Raw genomic sequence first — 25,207 nt, 5'->3', positions numbered from 1 at the left:
CCAGCCTGTCTCTCCACCTGTCCTCTCCCCAGTCCGCCCACGATGTTCTCAGTCCCCTTTCAACAAACAGCTCCTGAGCAGCCTTGCCAGGGCACACGCTTGCCGCCCTCCACGCACTGCCCTGGACAGCATGCTCCTCCCTTCTGCCTGCACGCCCACCTGCTCTGGTCCTCAGCACCCCTCTCAGGAGCTGCCTCCTCCTAGAGGCCTACCTCTCGCCCTCACCCACCGGCAGTCTGGCCCCCACCGGACCACTGGCCACCCACACCACTTGCGGGTCTCCTGAAAGACTGAGCGCAGTTGATCACATCACTAGTGCCTGGGACACATCTCTCTAACGATGTGTGTCCCAAAAGAGGACTTCATTTCTTCCTGGTCTTAAGGTGAAGGAATAACCTCCAAACGTAACTCTTCCTTGTTTAAATTTATTCAGCTCTTCCATTTCTTGGACTGTGGCGAGTCCCGAAGGCACTTAAAGGGGAATCCGGGCCTGTGATAATTTGGCCTGAACTCAAGCAGAAGAAGAATGGAGGAACCAGTGCCCAGGGGCCACACAGGATGTCCAAGGACTTCCCACGTGGGTGTCTGTCCCAGGGCAACTTTACTGCCACCATTAGCCTGCCAGTGGCCATGCAAGCTGGTGTATCAGTGCTCAACCAGACTCCTCTGACCCAGAGCTCCTGCTCCCCACAGGGAGGCCACTGCTGGCAGCCCCGTGCCAAGCGGCACATCTGCCTCCGCCTGGGGCTCACTGGTCTCTAAAAAACTGTTTTCAAACTATCCCACCCTCCCCCACATCACCCTCAGTAGTCCAAAGAGGAATCTGTGCTCAGAAGACAAAAAGACTGTCCCAAGTTTCACATCAAAACCCAGTGTCCCCTCTCTTGACTTCTGTTGCCAGAGGGGGTTTCTCCATTCCAACAACCTGAGGTCTAGCTCAAGGCGATTTCTACTGGGGGACCGATACTCAGACCACACGGTACGGTACATGGGTGCTGACCAGCTCCGCAGTGCGTTTCCTCTGGCTGGCTCTCACAAGCAGCACATCATCCCACCGCCCTGACCTCGCTCCCTGCCCCCTCGCCCCGTCCTCAGCCGGAACTCGTAGAGAGTTACAGTTCCATCCTGAATGGCCTGCGAGTTTATTCCATTACTGGACTTCACATAACTCTTCAGATGTCATCTTGTACAATTTTATGGGAAATTAAGCAAGAAATAACCCTATTTTAAAAACATATTTATATGTACATGCTCATTTGTATACTTTTTAGCAAATATTTTAAAAATAGCTAGCCCATGTTCTTACTTCTTGCAACAGTTTCCAATCAGCCAAGATAGGAATTCAGAACAAATTTAAAGGAGAACACTTGTAGGGCACTGAATATAAATAACTGGTCATTCATAATACACTGGCCTTCTTGAAACACTTTTAACTATTGAAAATCAAGGCGCTTTTCAAAAAAGAAAAAAAAATGACCACCTTGATCTTGAAAGTTTTTGCATGTAAAAAAAACTGAATCATTGAAAACACTATGCTAGGAAAAATGAGCCAGATACAAAAAGCCAAATACTGTATAAATCTACTTATATGAGGGACCTAAGGAGGTCAGATTCATAGAGACAGAACGTAGAATGGGGATGAGAAGAGTGAGGAATGGACTCTTAGTATTTAATGGGTGCAGAATTCCAGCTTGGGAAGATAAAAATGTTCTGGAGATGGATGGTAGAGACGGTTGCACATCCGAGTGAATGTATTGAATGCCACTGAACTGTACCTTTAAAAATGGTTACAATGATAAATTTTGTTATGTTTTTAACTTTGAATAGAGCAAATTGTTTACACTCATGTTAAAATGAGCCTTCCCAGAGCTCTGGGCTGTTTATTTAAGAACTACCCTGATCTGAAATGTTGGTGTGTGTTTTTTTTTTCATTATCCTCTACAGTTATTTTTCTAAATTTTGTATCTTAGAAACTGCTGACAGAATACCGTTCCAATTCAATTTCTTTCACTGTGTCTCATCATTAACTGTTTCAAGTGAAAACCAGGAAACCCAGTGGAGGCCTCCCCAAGGTGATATGAGGGATACACAGAGAGGGAGGATGTCCATCAATGACTGTCTTACAGCCGATGTCAGGAAGCAACGCCACAGGACACTTGAATGACATGCTCTGAAACAATTTAACTGTTTCAGTTCCTGGCTTCAGTGACTGGAAATATTCAGAATCAACTAAAATAATGCCAAATTCAATGACCTCCACCCAAATGATTGTTAGTTTTTATTATAAAGTTATACTTGATCATAAAGGAAATAATTAAAATAAAAATAATAGGGCAATTACCCCAAATCCTACCATAATGGCAAAAACATTTAGTTTTTTTTTTTTAATTGAGAGGGTGAGAGGCAGGGAGGCAGAGAGACAGACTCCCGCATGCATCCCGACTGGGATGCACCTGGCAAGCCCCCTACAGGGTGATGCTCTGACCATCTGGGGTTGCTGTTCTGTTGCTTGGCAACCGAGCTACTCTAGCCACTGAGGCAAGGCCATGGAGTCATTCTCAGCACCCAGGGCCAACTTGCTCGAATCATTCAAGCCAAGGATGTGGGAGGAGAAGAGAGAGAGAAAGCAAGAGAGAGAGAAAACAAGAGAGAGAGAAAGAGGGGGGAGGGGTGGAGAAGCAGATGGTTGCTTTTCTTGTGTGCCCTGATCAGGAATCGAACCCAGGACTTCCACAGGCTGGCCCAACACTCTATCGCTGAGCCAACTGGCCAGGGCCACATTGTAAGTATTTTAATAGACTTCTTTCAGCTTAGTTTTTTAATCCATTCAAATACTACACGAAGATCTGTACATTTTATTTCTTATCTGGCACCATTTAGAAAATAAGAACTTGGCACGAACTGCCAACCTCACAAAGAGTCCAAATTAAGCTAAAAGATAAATTCATACCAAATTATACTGAAAACAACGAAATAATTACGAAAGGAGGACATTTCCTGACCACTGTGCTGGGCCAGGTCTGCGGCTCAGTTCCTGAAATGAATTCATCTGTCTCACCTGGGCCACAGCCCTGTGAGGAAGGCTCCGAACACCTTTCCCCTGCTTTCCCCGTCCACACGCCACGTCCAGCAGAGCTCACCCCCCGCCCTGGCCTTTTCTCCTGCTCTCTCCTCCACCCTGACAACTCAGCCTCCACGGCAAACTCCTCCCCGACTGGATCCCAGCCTCTGCTCAGACGGGCTGTGCCCCATCTACCACTCTCACTGCTTGCTAAGACCTTAGCCTGAGCAGGTTTCCTTCACAGCCCTCCGAATGTCCCACCACCGCACTGCACGACTCTCTACCTGAATGTCCCACCACCGCACTGCACGACTCTCTACCTACTACGTGCCTGCCTGCCGCCTCCGGGCGACATCATTGGCTGCTTCACTCCACGAACATGTTGTCCTGACTACCAGTTTACCAATGAGGAGCCGGAGAAACCAAGAGCTTCAGCACTCGCCCCAGGTCCACAGCAAGGAAGCCAGAGAGCCAGCGTGTGACCCAGGCAGGGCTAGCAGCCCCCACAGTGGATAGCCTTCATTTCAAGATCCAGACAGTTGCCTCCTGGGATGAAGACAGCCCCGTTTACCAGGTGATGTGCTCTTACTAGAGGATCACTCTGTGGCTCTCAGAAGAGCAAAAACAGGGGGTGTCTCTCTCACTTAGAAGCCTGGGGCAAGTTCAATTTCTCTGTACTGCAGGTCTCTGAAAGTATAAAATAGAGATAATGCCACCCAATCTCCTAGGGTCATCATGAGGATCAAATGATATACCACAAAAAAAAAAAAGCACACAAATTTTGTCAACTGCTAAGAGACACTGATGTGTATAAGACTCCTTTGTTTTATGAAGGAGAATGATCAGAAAGTACTATACTGCCCCTTGCCTATGATTTAGATGTTTTTACTCTTTTTTTTTTTTTTTTTTAAAGAACAAAGCACACAGGAGAGTTGAATTTGATGCTATAAAGTGCGGAGTCTGATGAACTAAATTTGTATTACTTTTGAATTGTTCACTTCCAGAAAGCCATTAATAAATGATGAAAAACATGGTCTTACAGGGTCTAGTTTTTGGCGATCCAGGAACAATCTCACCAGACTGAAAATGCGTGGCGTACCAAGGCCGATCCTGGTTCACTCGTGGGGACCCACAACACCTCCAACAGTGCCTGGCACATGGCAGGTGTTTAATAAATATTTGCTGAATGTTGACAAGATTCAGAGAATAAATGAGATAATTAGACAACTGCCTAAGTATTCTGTGCCAAAAATATTACTCACTGAATACACAATAGATACACACTGAAATTTAAGGGGGAAAATATCTTCTCAGGCATTTTGATTTTCTTTTTTAGTCCTCTTCACTCACTGAGCCCCATATGAGCCCTGAAGTGTAAGTAGGGAAGTCTTTCCTAGCAGTAGGAAAATGTGCCCAGTGAATGCGCCCGAAGAGAAAACTTCAGTTCCTTTGTTTGTCAATTCATCATCTTCCCAAATGTGAAACTGACTCCACATAAACAGAGACAGTCATTTTTTTTTTTTCTATTTTCTGGGTCATCACTCTAAGAGTGCTTATCGCTTCTCCATCCTGCCATTCGCCACTCTCTGCCTTTCCTATGGGTACCCAGAGAAATAACCCAACCCTTAGTCATGGCATCTCCATCAAGACTAAAAACAACACCAGCCCCAATCGGCAATATGGAAAGCTCAGATGTAGGAAGCTAAATGAGCTTCCCCTAGACACATGCTATGCTACTCAGAAAAGCGCTAAGCATAATGTTCCCTTTTCCCAGCACTAGGATCCAAATTCACTTAATTACAGCCGTTTTCCAGGCATGATATCTTAAGGGGACCGTGTGGGGTAGAAATAAATGTCAACTTTATGAATATCAAATGCCTATGGCTATAAGCTAACTTTATATTTTTTAGATTATAAATGGATTTATTGTTTTTTTAAAAAAATACAAAACAGGGTCACATTCTTGTAAATAAACTATGGAACTTATACATTTTATAGAAGTAGAGCACTAAGTTACACATTATATTGTAATAAAGTATAAAAATATCAACCGTATCACAACAAATGCGCACAAACTTAATAGCTTAAAACAACACAAGTTCCTTATTTTACAGTTCTGTAGGTTAGAAGTCTGAAATGGATCTCACTGGGCTAAAATCCACCTTTTCCACTAGACTGTCAGCCCCTTGAAGACAGGACCTGCAAATTTTCTGTACTCATTCTAGGAACTCATTTTGAGAAGCTTCTAAATTCTAAAAATTTGTGCTATGTGTTGAGGATACAAAGATGCCCATCAGAAACATATGATCTGGTACAAAGTCAGACCTATCAGAACCTCTCTGTAAATGTAGGTTGAATTAAGTTATGTCAAAGGTTCAGGAATGTCAATATAGTAGTAAAGGTTAGAGTAACACAATTGTGAATTCTGCCTTCTTTTTAGGAGATCATGCAAAAGTAATGTGACAAGCATTATTATTATTAAGAGAAAAACTGCATTGATTTTAATACATTATTAGGTTTTGAATTTAGAAACGTTTATAATTTTTGTAAGATAACAAAAATCTTTTAACTGATGTGAATTAAACACTTGAAAACATAAAAAATAAACCATTGTCAAACTGTGTAGGTGTTTTTATATCATAAAACTCTTTTTAATCAATACTGCTTAAATTAACCCGATAATTTTACATGCACTACTTATTACCTATAAAGTGAGAGTTTGAACCAGTGCTAACAAAATATACCAGGTTATTATTTGGTTACTTAATCAAGGGTTCTTGTGCTCAAAGTGGTAATCCTTATGACAAAGTTTAAGAAAGTTCTCCACTGCTGATGGAGATCAACTGATATGAAATAAACTATGTGTGGCATAGTTTCACCATCAAAAACCATTATGAGCCTGACCTGTGGTGGCGCAGTGGATAAAGCATCGACCTGGAAATGCTGAGGTCACCGGTTCGAAACCCTGGGCTTGCCTGGTCAAGGCACATATGGGAGTTGATGCTTCCTGCTCCTCCCCCCTTCTCGCTCTATCTCTCTCCTCTCTATCCCTCTCCTTTCTAAAATGAATAAATAAAATAAAATAAATTTAAAAAAAACATTATGATTCAAAGCTAGCTGCAAAAGTATAATAACATAGATGTCGACTTCAAATACAAACATTTAAATTATATGGTATTTATTTTGCCCTAAGTATATATTCACAGAGCCAATATTTTAGCCTCAGAGCAGTTATCAAGTCAGCTTGTATAAAGCTCCAGACTATATTTAAATTTTTTAAACGTGGCTAAAAATAATCTCAAACATGAAGATAAAGAAAAAGAAACTCTATATACTAAACCATCTATTTCAAAGAAGACAGAAAAAGTAAATTTTTAATTATAGTAAATTTAAAAATTAGAATGGAAATTTTAGTCTCTCACTCTTATAACTTTTCAGTTCATCATAGTGGATTATTTGCTTCTTAGAATCACAATAGTCCCATAAGAATTTTGTTACTAAACAATAAAGAAAATCACAATGCTTTTAATAAAGAGAAAATTTATGGGAAAGACAGAGACAATCCTAATCATCATGTTATATTCATACTGATTTTAATTAGCCCAATTTTTGAAAAATATACAGTCTGAAAGTGAAACAAAATGTGAAATAATGTTTGTATGTTAATAATTTTGAGTACAGAAAACAAAACACTATAAACGAAGAGTCCAAAGCCACAATTATATGCTGGTGCCAAAACAGTTTAAGACAGAGGTTGACAAATTATTTTTCTATAAATAGCCAGAAAGGAAATATCCAGGCAGTGTAGACACTACCCCGTTTGCTGCAACTATGCACCTTGCTGTGGCCTGAAACACCAGCTACAGACAGCATTTAACAAACAGCCGTGGCTGCGTAACAAACAAAAATGTGTTTATGGATACTGTTTTCAATTTCACATGTGACAAAATATTTTCATTATTTTGATTTCCAACCAATCAAAAATGTAAAACCATTCTTAGTTTGCAAGCCTTACAAAAACTGGCACCAGGCTGGGTTCGGCCTCAGGGCATAGCTGCCAACCTTGGTCTGTGGATCACAGACCAGCCTACTCGTGTGAGCCCAAGTATACATACATGTACAAGAACAAAGCCAGTAACATTTTACCTAAAGCTTTAAATTATTAACTCTCAATGAGCGATGGCTGTATCGAGTTTGCCACCCATTTATCCTAAGAAAGTCATAAAGCTAGTTTTTGTTTTAGCGTGAGAGGGTCACCGTAGGAATTTGTTTTGGAAAAGAATAAATTATGGTATACATATTAATGGAAAGTGTGGAGGAGGAAGAGGAGAGGAGGAAGAGAAAATCCTTGAAACTAAATAGTATTTAAAACTCAAGGCTATATATACTTTGAAGACAGTTTAAAATTCATACCTTGGATACCATATTCAAGTTTATAAGATATTTCCTGGCCCTGGCCGGTTGGCTCAATGGTAGAGCGTCGGCCTGGCGTGCAGGAGTCCCATGTTCGATTCCCGGCCAGGGCACACAGGAGAAGTGCCCATCTGCTTCTCCACCCCTCCCCCTCTCCTTCTTCTCTGTCTCTCTCTTCCCCTCCTGCAGCCAAGGCTCCATGGGAGCAAAGTTGACCCGGGTGCTGGGGATGGCTCTGTGGCCTCTGCCTCAGGTGCTAGAATGGCTCTGGTTATGACAGAGCGACGCCCCAGATGGGCAGAGCATCACCCCCTGGTGGGCATGCCAGGTGGATCCCAGTTGGGTGCATGCGGGAGTCTGTCTGACTGCCTCCCCATTTCTGGCTTCAGAAAAATACAAAAAAAAAAAAAAAAAAAAAAAGATATTTCCTTACTTCTAACAATGATATTGCACTGAGAATTTAAATCCTTACTTTAGGTGGATAGGTCAGTTGGGTCAAGTCCATATCCTTTTTAGCATACTGGGCTTATGGTAAGAAAACTGTTCTTAAAATACTTTCAGGCTATAATATGTACATATCTATAACATGTATTATATATAATTACATGTCATTTTAGATTGCTCACTAATTGTATTTTTGTAACTTTCTTTCCCAAGTAGCAAAGTTCTGAGAGACAAAGAATCATTTCTATAATCTTTCATCTCTCACAGTAATGAGCATCATGATTAGCATATACTGGGGCTCAAAGAAAAATTTTTAAGGACTAAACTTTGTTCAATGCATAGTAGGGAAAAATACCAGTATTTGCAGTTATATATTAAGGCAAAGTTTTTAGTCCTATGAATTTATTATCAATGGAAGAATCATCACATTTCAACAAAAACGTGTTTTATCTGGACTATGCCCACAGGTACGGAGAGGCGTAGGAACTGGACAGAAGTAAGAGGCGCAGAAGTCTCTTCCCACCATCCTCCTGACATCCAAACCCCTGCATGCCCCAACAATGACCTACAAACCGTTTGGGAGCGGGGAGTGTGGCCACGCTGTTTGTAACTATCAGAAATCAGGTGGAACTGGAAAAGTTTTAGAATATGTAACATTCAGAGATAGTAAGCTACAAAAGCCTAATACTCATCATCAAGTATTCTACTAGTCAACAGGATGAAAATAAAGTCAAACAGAACATCTAAATACCTCTACTTCATTCTTCTAAAGCCGGAAGAGCCTTCCAAGGCCAGATATTTGCAAAGTTGCTTTCTCTCTGTTCCCTCAATTATCCAACTGATTTTTCCAGAATTCAACTGGTCTTTGATCTTTAATACCATTTCTGTAATGCCTCTGCCAGGCCCACCCTTTCTGTATTCAACCCTTGGACAGCTTGATCTGAGGTGGTATTACAGGACATCATAAAGAAGAAAAGGAAGAGATGGTGGCAATAAGCAATTCTTCTACTTCCTTTATAAAGAGACGTTTGTAACCATCTGACAAAAACAGAATCAGTCGAAGCTGAAGGAGATTCAGCAGGTGACAGTGACCATAGGGCCTTTGGGGTGAGTGGCCCGCTCGGAAAAGGAGTGCTCCACATGGGAGCACTGATCTGCTCCCCTTGTTCCCTCCCCCATCACTGACAAGAAGGAAAACAGGGACTGGAATTTGAAAAAAAAAAAAAAAAAAGCATGGAAATATCATTGATTCAAACTCAGGTCTGATTCAAAAGCTCATGTACACACAAGGAAAAAAGAGAGACAAAAAGGAGACTGTCAGCTCTGAGTGATAACCAGGAGCGAGAAAGGTTTAGACGTCCAGTAAAGCCACAGATGCGAAGGAGCTCCAAGTTCCGTTCTCTGTTGTTATGAGGAGCTAATGTGGGAAGGGGGCAGCAAGAACATGGTGGGCATCATAACTGTTAAAGCTTTGCTTGAACAACAGTAAACTCCACTTCGGGTTTAAAGCTAATATTACAGCCCTGTCTGTTTTACTCTGTGGTAGAGCACAGGCCTGGCATGTGGATGTCCCAGGTTCAATCCCTGGTCAGGGTACATGTGTGAAGCAACCATCTGCTTCTCCACCCCTTCCTCTCCCCATTCTCTCCCTCTCTCTCACTCTCTGTCTTCGCCTCCCAGAGCCATTGCTAAATTGGTTTGAGGGCATCAGCCCTGGGTGCTGAGGATGGCTCTGTGGAGCCTCCATCTCAGGTGCTGAAAATAGCTACGTTGCAAGCATGGCCCCAGTTGAGTACAGCACCGGCCACAGACAGGGGTTGCCAGGTGGATCCCAGTCAGGGAGCATATGGGAGCCTGTCTCTCTGTCTCCCCTCCTCTCACTTGGAAAAGAAATAAAAATAAAAAAGCTACCATTATAAGATTACTAAATGTAATTATTGCTACATTTAGGTACATTAATGAACAACTTTACAGTCATTAAAAAGTTAAAAAAAGAAAAAAAGAAAAGTTTGTTTTACCTGAAACCCAAATCAGAATAACATGTTTTGCAGTTTGAATCCTGGATGGGACACGCTCTTCACCCTATTTACATAATGAATCTACAAAGCTACAATTTTAAAGCTGTCCAGCATGACAGCCTGAAAAGAGAGTCCATTAAAATGAGCAAGCTCCAATGTGATTTGAGTTTACAAGTCACCATCTCCCACTCTTCCTTCTGCTATAAGGTAGAATTCTTGCTGCTGTTCAGAGAAATGTCTTTTACTCATCAGAAAAGGCACTAAGCACTTACACAGGGGGAAAGTACCCACATGTGTGCATCACCATTTTATCTTCAGAATGTTTTCAAGGTCACTGGCAACCTCCCAGATTGCCCAGGTGCCGGGTGAGTCCCTGAGGACAAAGTTTAAGTTACCTCCCAAGGTCTCCAACAGGTGACCGAGACTTTGCAACTTCCATTCCCCAACTATAGTCCATTCACTAGACACATGTGCCAGAAGAAACATCTGCTCATTCCCCACGTCTGCTGCTTGGGAAAGGATTAATTGGGAAATACCTATATTGATTTGGCTCCAGTGTATCCAAAGGTAAAGAAAGTAGACCTGAATTAGACTCTAAAGAAAGAGAGACAAAGGTAAATTCTTTGTGGCCAGTCCTCTTAATTACAGTAGCATTCTCACTAGTTAAGTGGACTTTGACAGCCACATTAAAAGACCAACACTCTCAGTCATTCAACCAATACCCAGTGAATATTTACTGTGATTAAGACTCTTCATGAACCTTTCATTAAACAAACAAACAAACAAAAATAAACAAACTTAAAACTAAACACAAACCTGATGGCATCCATGGATCCGAAGTCGGTTTGGTCAAGGTGTTCACCTGCTCCCAGTTGAAGTCATCGTCATCAGCCTGCTTATATCCACATGTGCTATACGGCTCATCAAAGAGGCAACCTCCTAAAATGTAACAGAGGAAAAAGTGATGTGAGCAACACCAGACCTCTGAAAAAGCTATGCTGATTACAGGTAACCATAAACCTACTTGATGCTGACTAAATTTAATTTGACTTTTGTGCTGAGGATCTTGACTCTACTGTACCCTTACAAAACTAGCTGAGTATGTGTTATACATATTGTTCCCAAAATATAAACAGTATTTGTAAAAATCCAATTCAAAGTAAGGCCTAAGCAAATTTATAATTGATATTTTCCAGCCTGACCTGGTGGTGGTGCAGTGGATAGAGCATCGGACTGGGATGCGGAAGGACCCAGGTTCGAGACCCTGAGGTCGCCAGCTTGAGCATGGGCTCATCTGGTTTGAGCAAAAGCTCAGCAACTTGGACCCAAGGTCACCGGCTCGAGCAAGGAGCAAGGGGTTACTCGGTCTGCTGAAGGCACACAGTCAAGGCACATATGGGAGAGCAATCGAACAACTAAGGTGTTGCAACAAAAAACTGATGATTGATGCTTCTCATCTCTCTCCATTTCTGTCTGTCTGTCCCTATCTATCCCTCTCTCTGACTCTGTCTCTGTAGAAAAAAATAAATAAATAAAATAAAACTTTTTATAATTGATATTTTCCAGATTCACAGGAGTTGGAATAACTGATCTTGTGTTTAAAATTTTACTAGAATGACCCAAAGTGTTCAATGTAGTGTCAATAGAAAAGCCATTATAATTTCTCCAAAAAATTAAAAGAGATTCACCACAAGACTGGTTCAAAGATAGGGGACAAAATGCAGTAGAGACCATGGACAGAACTTGCAAATTATTTTTCTAAGGAGTATTCAAAATCTAATATAGAAACTGGTTTTACTTTAATACTTTGGATATTTAAGGTTTCAAAAGTAAAGGAGGTTATAAATTTGCTTAGAGTCTACAATTTTTAAAGGCAAGAATAAAACTAAACATGTAAACATATGCTTAATTTTGGCGCTAGAACTAAGGCTACTTAAATTAAAAAATAAAATAAAAAATAAATAAAATGTAGTCTATACAAAGCAATTCAGCTGTTTCAGCATCCTGGGGCACACTATTGATTTTGAGTCTCCTGTTCCTTTGAATTAGTATAGTTTCAAATCTTTTCTCCCACGTTTCACATTTCAAAAGTAAATGACTAAATTTACCGTATTTATTATTACGAAAATTCTACCATCCATCATATAATGCTAGTAATTAAAATTTTACTTGTCAGTGATAAAAATTAAGGGTTCTGATCAAGAACACACAAAAATAAGAAATTACAAGGCCCTGGCCGGTTGGCTCAGCGGTAGAGCATCGGCCTGGCGTGCGGGGGACCTGGGTTCGATTCCCGGCCAGGGCACATAGGAGAAGCGCCCATTTGCTTCTCCACCCCCCCTCCTTCCTCTCTGTCTCTCTCTTCCCCTCCCGCAGCCAAGGCTCCATTGGAGCAAAGATGGCCCGGGCACTGGGGATGGCTCCTTGGCCTCTGCCCCAGGCGCTAGAGTGGCTCTGGTCATGGCAGAGCGACGCCCTGGAGGGGCAGAGCATCGACCCTGGTGGGTGTGCCGGGTGGATCCCGGTCGGGCGCATGCGGGAGTCTGTCTGACTGTCTCTCCCTGTTTCCAGCTTCAGAAAAATACAAAAAAAAAAAAAAGAAATTACACTGTGTCTGAACTGTATACTCTGGCAGCAAGAAGATTAAGTAAACAGCAATTGTACGACCTCAGAGATAAAACAGATGTTAGAGGTCATCTGGTTCAACTTCCATCCAAATGCTTAAATCAATTCTATAATTTTAGACAAACAGGCAGCTTATGAACAGTGACGTATGCTGAATTTTTTTTAAAAAAGTCCCTACTGCAGATCAAGAGGTCCCCGGTTCATATCCAGGCGCCCCCCAAAAAAGACAAAAAATAAATAAAAAACAAACAAACAAAAAAACATCCCTACCATGTAGATGATTCTGCCTTTATAAAGGTCCAAACTCTGCTTCTTGAAATGTCTACTCATTTATCTTACCTCTGCCCTCTAAAGAAATAGTAAAAATCTCAGCTCTTACACAGGAAAGCTGATTATCTGAGGAGAGCCGTCATATTCTAAGCCTTCACTTCTCCAGGAAAAACATGCTTTGCTTCCCCCAGTTCTTCCCACTACAAGGTAGAAAGACCCTTACTATCCTGGTAGGTGTTCTCTGAATACTCACAGGTTCATCAGTCTTTTCCAAAAGAAAGACTCCTGGCCCTGGCCGGTTGGCTCAGCGGTAGAGCGTCGGCCTGGCATGCGGGGGACTGGGGATCGATTCCCGGCCAGGGCACATAGGAGAAGCTCCCATTTGCTTCTCCACCCCCCCCCTCCTTCCTCTCTGTCTCTCTCTTCCCCTCCCGCAGCCAGGGCTCCATTGGAGCAAAGATGGCCCGGGCGCTGGGGATGGCTCCTTGGCCCCTGCCCCAGGCACTAGAGTGGCTCTGGTTGCAGCAGAGCGACGCCCCGGAGGGGCAGAGCATCGCCCCCTGGTGGGCAGAGCGTCGCCCCTGGTGGGCGTGCCAGGTGGATCCCGGTTGGGCGCATGCGGGAGTCTGTCTGACTGTCTCTCCCGTTTCCAGCTTCAGAAATAGAAAAGAAAAAAAAATAGATAATTCAAAAGAAAGACTGCTGGGACTCAATTCCCCTGGCTACTTCCCTGGACCTGGTGCTCTTTCAGCAGTCTGAGCAGAGTGTGGTCATTCCGAGCTTCTAGGAGCCTGAAACCCAATACAAGCCTGAAACTCCCATCATTGCCACAGAGCTGTTTCTCCTCTCCTGGACCAAGGCAAGACCCTTTCTGACTGCACACACAGCACATACATCTATCCTCACTAAACCTCATCACTTCATTTTGGGTGCATCACTCCAGCCTGTATAGAGCTTTGGAATCCTGATTTTGTCATTCGGGAATTAGTCATCCTACCTAAGTCCTGGGTTATCTGCTAATTTGATAAGTATGCTTTCTATGTCTGCCTCCAAATCATGGATAAAACGTGTTCAACAGAGAAGAGTCAGGGACTTCAGACCCTTTTTAAAGGTCTCTTCCAGAGTTCTTCCTCTTTCCCCCTTTTTAGCTCCAGGCATGACAATGAAATGTCTTCTATATAACACATTTAGCAGAACGAGCCAGTAAAACAATCCACTGGGAACAGAAACACATCACAGAGACATAGCATTGACTCAGTATTTCAGCTTGACAACAAGTGGTCATTTACCCTTCCCTCTCACTTAGTTTCAACAAGTTCAAAGAAACAAAGTGGATTTGTTTAAAGCACGTAACACTAACAACTTTCTAATTTGGGATAAGAAATGTGAGAAGGCTATACAAACTTGGATGAGAAATATTTTCCTTTGGTTGAAAACTCTAAATTTGATGTAGAAAACAGCTTCTTCACTGTACCAATAAGTCTAAACAGCGGGTAGCACTAATAATGTTCAAAAAGGAAAAAATAACCGCGAATTTTGACAGAGAAGGGGCCCCCCAGTGGAAACACAGACAGCACTTTGATGAAAGTCTTGCAGTGCAATCTTAAACAGTGAGAAATAGCTACAGGCATCCACAAAACAACTCAAGGCTGGTTAAAGATCTAGTTTATGAAGCAACTACGGGCACTAAAGATATAACCAAATATAAAGAGAAGACAGCACACAGCTGACAGCAACCCCAAAGACTAACACAATGCTGGTGCGCAGCTATAATTTTCCTATTACATACAGCTATTTTTATCACTGGAAACATAAAGAGTATGATACGGTTCTTTCTGGACCCATGTATAATTATCAAACCACTGGAAAATGGGATCGACTATGACTTTCCTTATTGCCATATGATATATCCCCCTGCACACCCATTTTCAGAACTACTGGCATTCATCCAACAGTTCAGAGACCCTAAAATAGCAAAGGTGGTTTATTGAGCTAAAATGAGATGAGATTAAGATACACGACATCAGAATTGAAAGAATCAATTTGAGAGTGAGCAAATTAAACCTTGGGTTTTGAAGGCAGCTCTGGGTAGTGGTGGAAGTGAACAGGTTCCGGGGTGAATGTCTGGTACCTCCCCAGTCTCCCACTCCTAGCTTTTTGGTTGTATACAAATCTCTTGGCACTCAACTCTGACTTCTCTACCAGTTAAATGGAGATAAAATGTACCTCATGTGGTATTGCTAATCATTCAATTACACAGCAAATGTAAAAGTTCCCGCAACATCGTGTCAGGCGTGTTCAACCATATCAGTTGTTATTAGTTCTTAAATCCTTCTTACGATATACACCTCATACAACAATTACTCTCATGGGTTCATCTCATCGCAAACGGTTGGAATATATAATTGGAAATTTCAAAGTGTATTTCATAAGAAGATGGAGAGCTGTGAGCAATCCTACAGACACGCTCCTATGGGCATCCTCTATGGAGCCCGTGGGAGCAAAGAGCAGAGGGCTGGCTAGGTTTCCGTACATGCTGTGACGGGCCAGTGAAGAATATGATAAGGAAGCAAAGTCTGATGAAACTTAGTGAAATGAACATTTCCAAAAGTCAACTTCCTTGATTTTCACAATAACACAGACGGTTAGTTTGCCATCATGCACAGCAATGTGGTCAGCAGCAGATTCTGCCAAGGTTTGTCCAGAATTGTCTTACTTGGACTGATGCCCAATAGTTCATGGCTGAACTATATTCCTCCATCAAATCAAAACAAATTATTTATATTTCTCTTTTGTGGAGGGGAATCAAGCCTAAACCAAATCATATATAAGATACAGGAAATATAATGCAAGACGGGTGGGTTGGTGGCCTGCATCATTCATACTCTCTCTCTCACACACACACATACTCATACATGTGTGTGCCACATGCCTCCACCACACCTTGAGAAAGAAAGGCTTTTCCGGCCCTGGCCAGTTGGCTCAGTGGTAGAGCGTCGGCCTGGCGTGCAGAAGTTCCGGGTTCAATTCCCAGCCAGGGCACACAGGAGAAGCGCCCATCTGCTTCTCCACCCCTCCCCCTCTCCTTCCTCTCTGTCTCTCTCTTCCCCTCCCACAGAGAGGCTCCATTGGAGCAAAGTTGGCCCGGGCGCTGGGGATGGCTCCTTGGCCTCTGCCCCAAGCGCTAGAGTGGCTCTGGTCGCAACAGAGCGACGCCCCGGAGGGGCAGAGCATCGCCCCCTGGTGGGCAGAGCGTCGCCCCCTGGTGGGCGTGCCGGGTGGATCCAGGTCGGACGCATGCGGGAGTCAGTCTGACGGTCTCTCCCTGTTTCCAGCTTCAGAAAAATAAATTAAAAAAAAAAAAAAGAAAGGCTTTTCCTTAGCAACTGTGAATACGACACACAGGTGCTGAATGAATACTGCAGTGTTCTGCAAAAGGAAATGTCAGTGGATGTCAAATACTCAAGTAACTGGCAACAATGATGACTTCTATCTAAGAATGACGACTATGTGGCCTATTGCACGACATGCCATGCTATACCCTGACATAAAAATGCAATTAACAAAATCAGAGAAACATAAATGTTAAAAAACAAGAAAAGTGAGCAAAAAAAATAAAAATAAAAATAAGATTATTCCAGGAATATAGTGAGGACTCCACCATCACCACCAAGTAATAAAAAATACCACTGGTTACTTTACTGGAACTTAGCCACAAATTCCCCTTTGAGCTTGAGGTAGCCAGTGCAAAGAGGAAAACATGATTGATTATATAAGACACAGAATCTCTTAGAGCAGTGGTCCCCAACCTTTTTTGGGCCATGGACCGGTTTAGTGTCAGAAAATATTTTCACGGACCGGCCTTTAGGGTGGGATGGATAAATGTATCACGTGACTGAGACAAGCGTCAAGAGTGAGTCTTAGACGGATGTAACAGAGGGAATCTGGTCATTTTTTAAAAATAAAACATCGTTCAGACTTAAATATAAATAAAACGGAAATAATGTAAGTTATTTATTCTTTCTCTGTGGACCGGTACCAAATGGCCCACAGACTGGTACCGGTCGGCAGCCCAGGGGTTGGGGACCACTGTGTTAGAGTCTATTAATTCTAAAAATACTTACAGAGCTAATATTTACTGAGGACTTGTTTAATCCTGATATCAACCCTGTCATGTAGATACTATCATCTTCATTTTACAGATACAGAAACTGAGGCACAGAGGTTACAAAGCTTACAAGGATCCTGTGTTGAGAGCCCAGATTCTTAACATTATGTGATAGACTCTTGCAAGCTAAAAAGCTTAAAGGAACATAACTACTCCTAATCCAGAGAGAACTATCTTCCCAGGACCCTGGTGTGAAGCAACCAACGTAAGTTGATGAACACAGCTCTCAACAGCATCCAGTACGATAGAGCAACGGGTTTTAGGAGCTACTTAGTAACAGGGATGATAGCATGCCATCAAACTTTGATTCAATAAACTTGACTTTGTGGGAGCTCAGAGCACTCTAGGATTAAAGCTGTAACATCCCTGAAAGTGGCCTTTATGAATCTTGTTTCTCTCAACAAAGTCTTCGTGGGCTGCTAAAGTTAGTGCGCGCTATTACTGAAGTGTAGAACCATATGATTTAGAAAGCAGATGAAATGGTGGTAGGCCAGGTATTTTTTTCATGAAAACTGAATAATTTCAAAAGAACATGTGTCTGAAAGCTTACAGACAGGGTAGGAATGTGGCTCAAAAGTAATTTTGATTATAACTGTATCTTAGTCATCTTAGCATTCCCTAGAGCTGGGTCATGATAGGCACCCAATAAGTACTTTTTAGAAAAGGGTAATAAATTCCCCAAAATTCTATGTGGAAAATGGGTCTAATAGTTTGCCTCAAAAAAAATTTCAAGTGTAATATAATACGCACCCAAATAATCAAGATAATTTTAATATCGCTCCACACAATACCCAGCCCTGCACTGGTGTATTCAAAGATGAATTGTCTGTAAATGTGACTAAACTACTGAACATGTTCATTTTTTTTTATTGTGGTTAAAAATTATAAGCCAATTAAATGTTAATGAAGTCTCCACAAATTACAGCTTTTACTTTAGAAAAGTTGAACTCTTTTTTCCTGGCAATAATTAGATAGCAAGACTAATTGTCTATGAAAGGTCCTTCTTGATTTATGAAAATAAAATATTGTCACTTGCATACTGGTGGGAATTTATTTTTCTTGTTGTTTTAGGATGGCAGAGAATTATTCAGTAGATCCAAGAACAATATGGCATCGTTAACAGAAGCTCTAAAGGAGAGGATGGGCCACCTTTCCCCCAAAGGAGACTTTGTAAGCTCTTTCACATGATTAATCTATACCCTACTGAGCCCCAGACCTGGAGAGAAGACCCAGAAAAATAAATGGACAAGGATTAGAGCCTAGCATGTAGGGCAGTACTTAAATTTCTTTGTGTGTATGTGTGTGACCCACTGTCTTGACCCAGAACATAGCGGTACATATACTTATATTTTAAAACCAAATTTATCTCTACAAGCATAGCAGACACTGATATTTTTGCACTTCTGTTATGTTCAATTTTGCAAAGGCAGGTCTAGATCCACTAAACTGACTTTGCAATGCTTCACATAGTTGTTACCTGTTGTGACCTTGAAGACCTGGGGTTAGAACCATTACCTGGGGGACAATTTATTCAGCTTGAAGCTATCAATCAACACTACTATGCGAGAGCTCTACTAAGACATCAGGGAGCAACCTGGGACCTACTAAGTGTTTTGTAGTAACACTATCATTTCGTGAGCATCTGTCCTGTGCAAGCTGGATTCTGCTCAAGGCAATATCTAATAATTATTTCACTTACTCTTCACAAACAGTGTAACACTATTGTCTTACTATGTCTGAATCAAAGAACATGGATACATAACAAAAACCATGCAAATGTTTACGTGTATCGTTTAATATTAAAAACCCTGAAGGCAAGTATCCACTATCTTTGTGCCAGTGATCAATATATTCCCTCAGCTCTAAATTCATATTCCACTGCTTGCTCTGCAAAAAATGTCCCTGGGCCCCTAAGTTTCCTGTCTCAGTGACAGGAGGGGGTTCTGAAGAGGCACTGCAGGGAAGGAGTGGGCTTCCAGCTTCCCCTGAAAGCTCCTCACTGCTCCAGCTCCTCTAGCTCAAGGCTTGCAGAGCAGGGCCCTCCCAGTGCAAGGTCGCTCATGCATGCTGGGCTGCCCTGGGGGACAGTGGGTTGCTGAGGGATGGCGGTGGGTTGCCCCCCGAGGCACAGTGGGCTGCTCCCAACATGATGTCAGCAGAAAGTACTTGCCCCAGCACCCTAAGGTCTCAGTAGCACCTCCCAAGGGATGCCCCCCCACACACATGCTTTCCCAGCCAACCTAGAGGACACAACTCTTCCATCTTGTTGTATCAGTACACTCCCAACAGTGATTTTGTGCCCTCCACTGAGCCACAGTCATGCCCTGGATCTCAGCTCTAGAATGGTCTCCTCTTTGGCACTCTATTTCCATCCTGGAGCACTGGCTGCTCCTCACACCTGCTATTTCTTTACTCTTTAGAGCTCAATACATTCACATTCCGAGTTCTGCTTTTAACAGGTTAAACTGACTTACATACGCTAGCAATGGTTCTTCTTATAATTACAGTCCATTTAAAGCTATTTTGTAAAAAGGCTGTAATACTCCTTGAGGAGATTTCTGGAACACTTTTCTCATTTGTTCTAAATACAGAATGACCCCATTTAAAGCAGCCTTTGTCAAATGCATGAAGTATTAAATGGGTCTCTCTAGAGAGGGCAGATCAAAACGACTGCTAAAATACCCCTCCCAAAGAATTTATGTTGTATGTTCTATTGTCCTAAATTACATGTAATCTCGGGTGGTCCTATCCATTTTATTTCAATTTTAAAACAGTGAGATAAAAGGCCATAAACTACACATTTCAAAGGATAAACAGAAAGTGAGCTATAAGATACATAGTTGCTTTAAGAGTTAAAAAAACAAAAACAAACCTGCACCAACACAGCAAAGCAACTGTTTTCTTTTTGTTAGTCAATCCTGGTGACATCTACATTTAATTGCCTGCCAAACCATGAAAGTACATAATGCCTCTAAAACTTCAAGTGCCCTAGTGATGGTTAGTGAATCGTACACCAAGCATTATAGAAATGTTCTTCTACATAATTTAATCTAGCTAGCAGTTTTTATACATTGCACAGGCATTTAAATACTTAATAGTATGCACTATTGTAAAAATGCTATTTGCCAATGGATATATTTTATGTGATTCAGAGGAAATGAGTTGTCTTGTTCTTAAAGTTTCTGTGCCTTTTACAGTTACTGCATGCTTTATTTTTATATCAATCTATTGATTCCTAATTTTAAAAGGCCTGATTGTAATGAATAACCACATATTTTCCTTATTGACTTAAAATCTATTTTTATTAAACGGGTAATAGTGTTATTTTTATTCCCAAAAATTGTATAGATACAGCCAAATCATTAGAGACCTGACTATCTCAGTTTTCCATATACAAATAAAGTAAGTATCTCATAGGGCTGCTGCAGGATTGATTACAGCACTCACACATACTCCCTGTAAATCTGAAATCTACCTGGATATAACACCAGCTCTCTTATCCTCCACACCAATACTGAAAACTATAGTGTGAAAAACAGCTGGAGGCCTCTATCATACCGATAGGGGTAAAAAGGGAAACAGAATGACGGAACATCTGCAAGGGCCGTGTAGGGAGAAGACGAGCAAATGCAGATCAGTATTTATCACCTGATCTCAAAGAGGCCTGTATCCTGAGTCCCACAGAACAGTGGTCCTCAAAGTGAGTCCCTGGCCCTGGCCGGTTGGCTCAGCAGTAGAGCGTCGGCCTGGCGTGCGGGAGACCCGGGTTTGATTCCCGGCCAGGGCACATAGGAGAAGCACCCATTTGCTTCTCCACCCCCTCCCCTCCTTCCTCTCTGTCTCTCTCTTCCCCTCCCGCAGCCAAGGCTCCATTGGAGCAAAGATGGCCCGGGCGCTGGGGATGGTCCTTGGTCTCTGCCCCAGGCACTAGAGTGGCTCTGGTCGCAGCAGAGCGACGCCCCGGAGGGGCAGAGCATTACCCCCTGGTGGGCAGAGCGGCGCCCCTAGTGGGCGTGCCGGGTGGATCCCAGTCGGGCGCATGCGGGAGTCTGTCTGACTGTCTCTCCCCGTTTCCAGCTTCAGAAAAATACAAATAATAATAATAATAATAATAAAAGTGAGTCCCTGAACCAGCAGCACCAACTAGAAACTTATCAGAAATACAAACTCTCAGGCCTCACCCCTGACCCGACTGAATCAGAAACTCCAGGACAGACCCAGCAGTCTGAGTTGTAAAGAGCCCGACCTCCGGGTGATTCTGACACACATACAGTACCAATGTTTGGTGACTACTGTTCTAGACCAACCCATTCATCAGAAATCTTCTGGGAGCAGCCGCAGGAATCTGTGGCTTTAAAAGAGTTCTCAGAATAATCTAATCATTGGCCTATTTTAAAGATGTACTCTAGATTAGTAGTTTCAAATATTTAAAATGAGGAATCAGGTATTTAAAATGGCACAACCATACCATGTTTACATATTTATAAATTATATAATGTAGTATGCTGCATATACAGATTATTACAGACATACATATAATTGACCTTTAAAAGTACAAACTAGGCCCTGGCCAGTTGGCTCAGCGGTAGAGCGTCGGCCTGGCGTGCGGGGGACCTGGGTTCGATTCCCGGCCAGGGCACACAGGAGAAGCGCCCATTTGCTTCTCCACCCCTCACCCTCTCCTTCCTCTCTGTCTCTCTCTTCCCCTCCCGCAGCCAAGGCTCCATTGGAGCAAAGATGGCCTGGGTGCTGGGGATGGCTCCTTGGCCTCTGCCCCAGGCGCTAGAGTGGCTCTGGTCACGGCAGAGCGACGCCCCAGAGGGGCAGAGCACCGCCCCCTGGTGGGCAGAGCATCGCCCCTGGTGGGCGTGCCGGGTGGATCTCAGTCAGGCGCATGCGGGAGTCTGACTATCTCTCCCCATTTCCAACTTCAGAAAAATACAAAAAAGTAAATAAATAAATAAATAAATAAATAAATAAATAAATAAAATAAAAGTACAAACTAGAAAATAAATATGAATTGATGTTCAAATACTTTCTTCCATACATGAATGAACTGTATTATACCCCACAAACGGTGTGGATCAAGTCTTTGGAGATCACTGCTCAGAAAAACTCTTTTTAGTCACAAGTATCTCTCAGGTGAATAAGGGCTACAGAGTAACACTGCTTGATCAAAGTGTTCCATGCTGTCATTTCATGCTAAGAAACCCCAACCTGTCATTTTTCTCCTAGTGGAACCACTCAACAAAAAGAGATCCCCTAGGTAAGAAATAATCCTGGTTGTTAGCCAGAGATACACCCCAAATTTTTTTTAGATTTTTAAAATTTATTTATTTTTAGAGAGAGAGAGGAGAGAGTGGGGAGGAGCAGGAAGCAGCAACTCCCATATGTACTTTGATCAGGCAAGCCCAGGGTTTTGAACCAGCAACCTCAGCATTCCAGGTCAGTACTTTATCCACTGCACTACTACCGGCCAGGTGATACTCCAAAAAATTAATTAAAAAAATAGAATTTTATTTTATGCCCAGTAGCACACTTGCTAGCTTAGTATGATTTACAAAAAATCTATCTCTTCATGATTCTATTAGCCAAAAGTCATTATCTGGGACAACTGATGAAATCAAGTCCTGTACTAAACAATGTGCAGTAGATCCTAGCCATGCAGTTAGCTTGCAACAGCCAGCTGGTCTCTGGGTTTCGCTGGATGCTGATTAACCGCCACTCAACTAACTGTATTTCCCTCAGTGAACATTTTTTGGACATATCACATTCACTGAGTGAAATCAAATTATAAAGATAGTTAAATGTAATTTCCTATATCCTCCATTCACTAAAGCATTCACTCCAATTTCCTATCGTTGGGAGTACTCATTCTAAAACAAAAATTGGTAACTTGTAAGGCTGACTCTACTAAACAGGATTCTGAGACCTGGGTACATTAAAGCCTAAATCATGTCCGTTAACTATTCCACCTTTGAACTGGTTACAGAGTGTGTGTCTTGCTCACTGTATAAAAAGGGGCCATGCAGTGCTCATATCATAGATGCAGTTAACCTACGTGAGTTCAACAATGAAAACGGAGGGGTGTGGTAGGGAGCCACACCCTTCCATTTAGTCCAGGAGCCTAACAATCAAATGCCCCGTGAGCTGGAACTGAGAAATGTGAGGACCTGGGCCTCTCAGCCCCACCCGTCAGTCCCCACTTCTCCTTCCTTCCTGTCTCCCTCAGTGCATACACCCCACTGGGCTCAGCATCCTTCTCGTATTTAAAGATTGGAATTTCTTTTTTTTTTTTTTTAAGAAACAGTATCTTGGTCTTCAACACAGAAGGTCCCTAAAAGGATTTTCAGAGGCAACTCTGAACCAAAGCAAATAGCCGAGGATTAATACCTCTAGAAGATATGGCTCCTTTGTAATCCTTATTGCTTCTTTTCCAAGGAAATTGTAAAGACTAAATGTGCTGGTACTCATGGCAGTGTACTCATGACAGTGTACTCATGAAAGTATACTCATGGTTTCAAGATGATGAACTTCAAATAAAACCACAACTGTTTTTGGTGCACACTATCGGAAATAGGAAATTAAAATGATAGGCATCTCTTTATCAATGTTGCCTATATTGGTTGACAGCACCACAAAGCAGAGGCTCAAACCAAAAACCTGTGAGTTGACAGTCTCTCCATTTAACACCTTAACCCCCCCAACAACTTTCTCACTGGTTTTCTCATCAGTTTCCTATTTCAGCCATAACACACTTTGAGTTTAATCTTAGGTCCCCACTGAACTTGACCCATCCACTCAAATCTATATTTTGCCTTCTCCAGTATATCCTAAACACAACTTGAGAGCAGAAAACACACAATTGGAAGCAAGAATCTAAAGCATCCATGGCCTGTTATTCTCAGAATTTGCATAATAAGGCTGTTATTCGGCAGACCTCAGCGCAAGTCAACAGAAAGCATACAGATTTCTGTGTCTCGTGCTGTAGCTCTGCTTTAATGTCTCAGCTGGCTGCATTTGATTTTATGATCCAAATGTAAAAAAGAATGTTAATGATTGCATGTTATATATCTTTCAAATTTATAAGACATGAAAATAGTGAATATTCATTCAATGTCAAACTTCATTTCTCAGGTCATGAAGAAAGTCCACGTGAGGAAAAGTAATTCATTTCATAATTTTTTTGAATTAAGAAGCTGAGTTTCATGCAAAAATTCTCCAAGCTAAGAGCCATACTTACATAACCCAAAACTTACTGTAAATTGGCTTTCCTTCCAGTCATTTTACATGACCAATTAGCTGTTAAAAGACAGGGAACTAAGAACATTAACCCTTCTCAAGGTCAATACAGCTAGAGTCTCTTTCCTTTTTCTAACTGAGTGTTAACACAATCTTTTAGCAGCTATTTTGTCACTGACGAAAGAGAACAGGTGGTCGGAAGGAAAAACCCCAGACCAGGAAGCAGGACTGGGGCCCAGGCATTGAACAAGGCAACCAGATGACACTGTGAAGATATAAGGGAAAGCATACAGATTAGCCACTAAAGAGACCTAAGGTGAGCCCTAACTCTATCAACTTAAAAGCTTTCCTCATCCATTCATCTGTAAAACCATCTACCTTCTCGAATATTATAAGGATTAAATGACTTGGTGTATACATATGTGTTTATATGATATATACACATATACAAGATGGGGCAAAATTAGGTTTACAGTTGTTCATATGGAAAAAATATAATAATTAATAAGTAATAATACAAGAATAAACTCTGAGTTTCACATACGCTTGACTGTAAACTTACTTTTTCCCCACTCTGTATATTATACTATCCATCTATCTACCTACATACATAGCAATCAGCCTATACACTTACCTACTATCTATTTAGTAAGCGGGTAAATGTTGGCACCCTTTTCTTTCTGGTCTTCAGTGCCCTAGTTGATATAAAATAGTATGAATGAACTGGGTCGTTGGTTTTTCAAACTCAGATCCTCAGAATAAACTTCAGAATCCTCAGATACCCCTGACTGTGAAGGTAAGGTTCCTAAAACCCCAACTCATTCTGATGTACTTAATTCTTATTTACTTTAAATGTTGGGGGTTCCCTGGGCAACGGAAGACTTGTACCACAAAAAGCAATATTTAACAATATTTGACAACTTTAGGTGTAGAAGATCTTTAGGTAATATTTCTGTCCTAAGATTA

The 25,207-nt window shown here is 42.0% G+C and overlaps 1 protein-coding gene across 4 annotated transcripts in view; it reads right to left on the bottom strand.

Moving 5' to 3' along the window:
• Nucleotides 1-25,207, bottom strand: part of PTPRM (protein tyrosine phosphatase receptor type M) — an 893,280-nt gene that overhangs the window by 663,329 nt on the left and 204,744 nt on the right. For all 4 annotated transcript variants that reach the window (XM_066353181.1, XM_066353183.1, XM_066353180.1 and 1 more), the window contains exon 2: nt 10,753-10,875. In XM_066353181.1, coding sequence (XP_066209278.1) covers nt 10,753-10,875 — 123 coding nt within the window. The remainder of the gene's footprint in view (nt 1-10,752; nt 10,876-25,207) is intronic.

This window comes from Saccopteryx leptura, chromosome 11, assembly GCF_036850995.1.
Source record: "Saccopteryx leptura isolate mSacLep1 chromosome 11, mSacLep1_pri_phased_curated, whole genome shotgun sequence".
NCBI classification, from domain to species: Eukaryota; Metazoa; Chordata; class Mammalia; order Chiroptera; family Emballonuridae; genus Saccopteryx; species Saccopteryx leptura.
The sequence above is the reverse complement of the archived record's forward strand: the minus strand, read 5'-3'. Positions and strand labels throughout refer to the sequence as shown.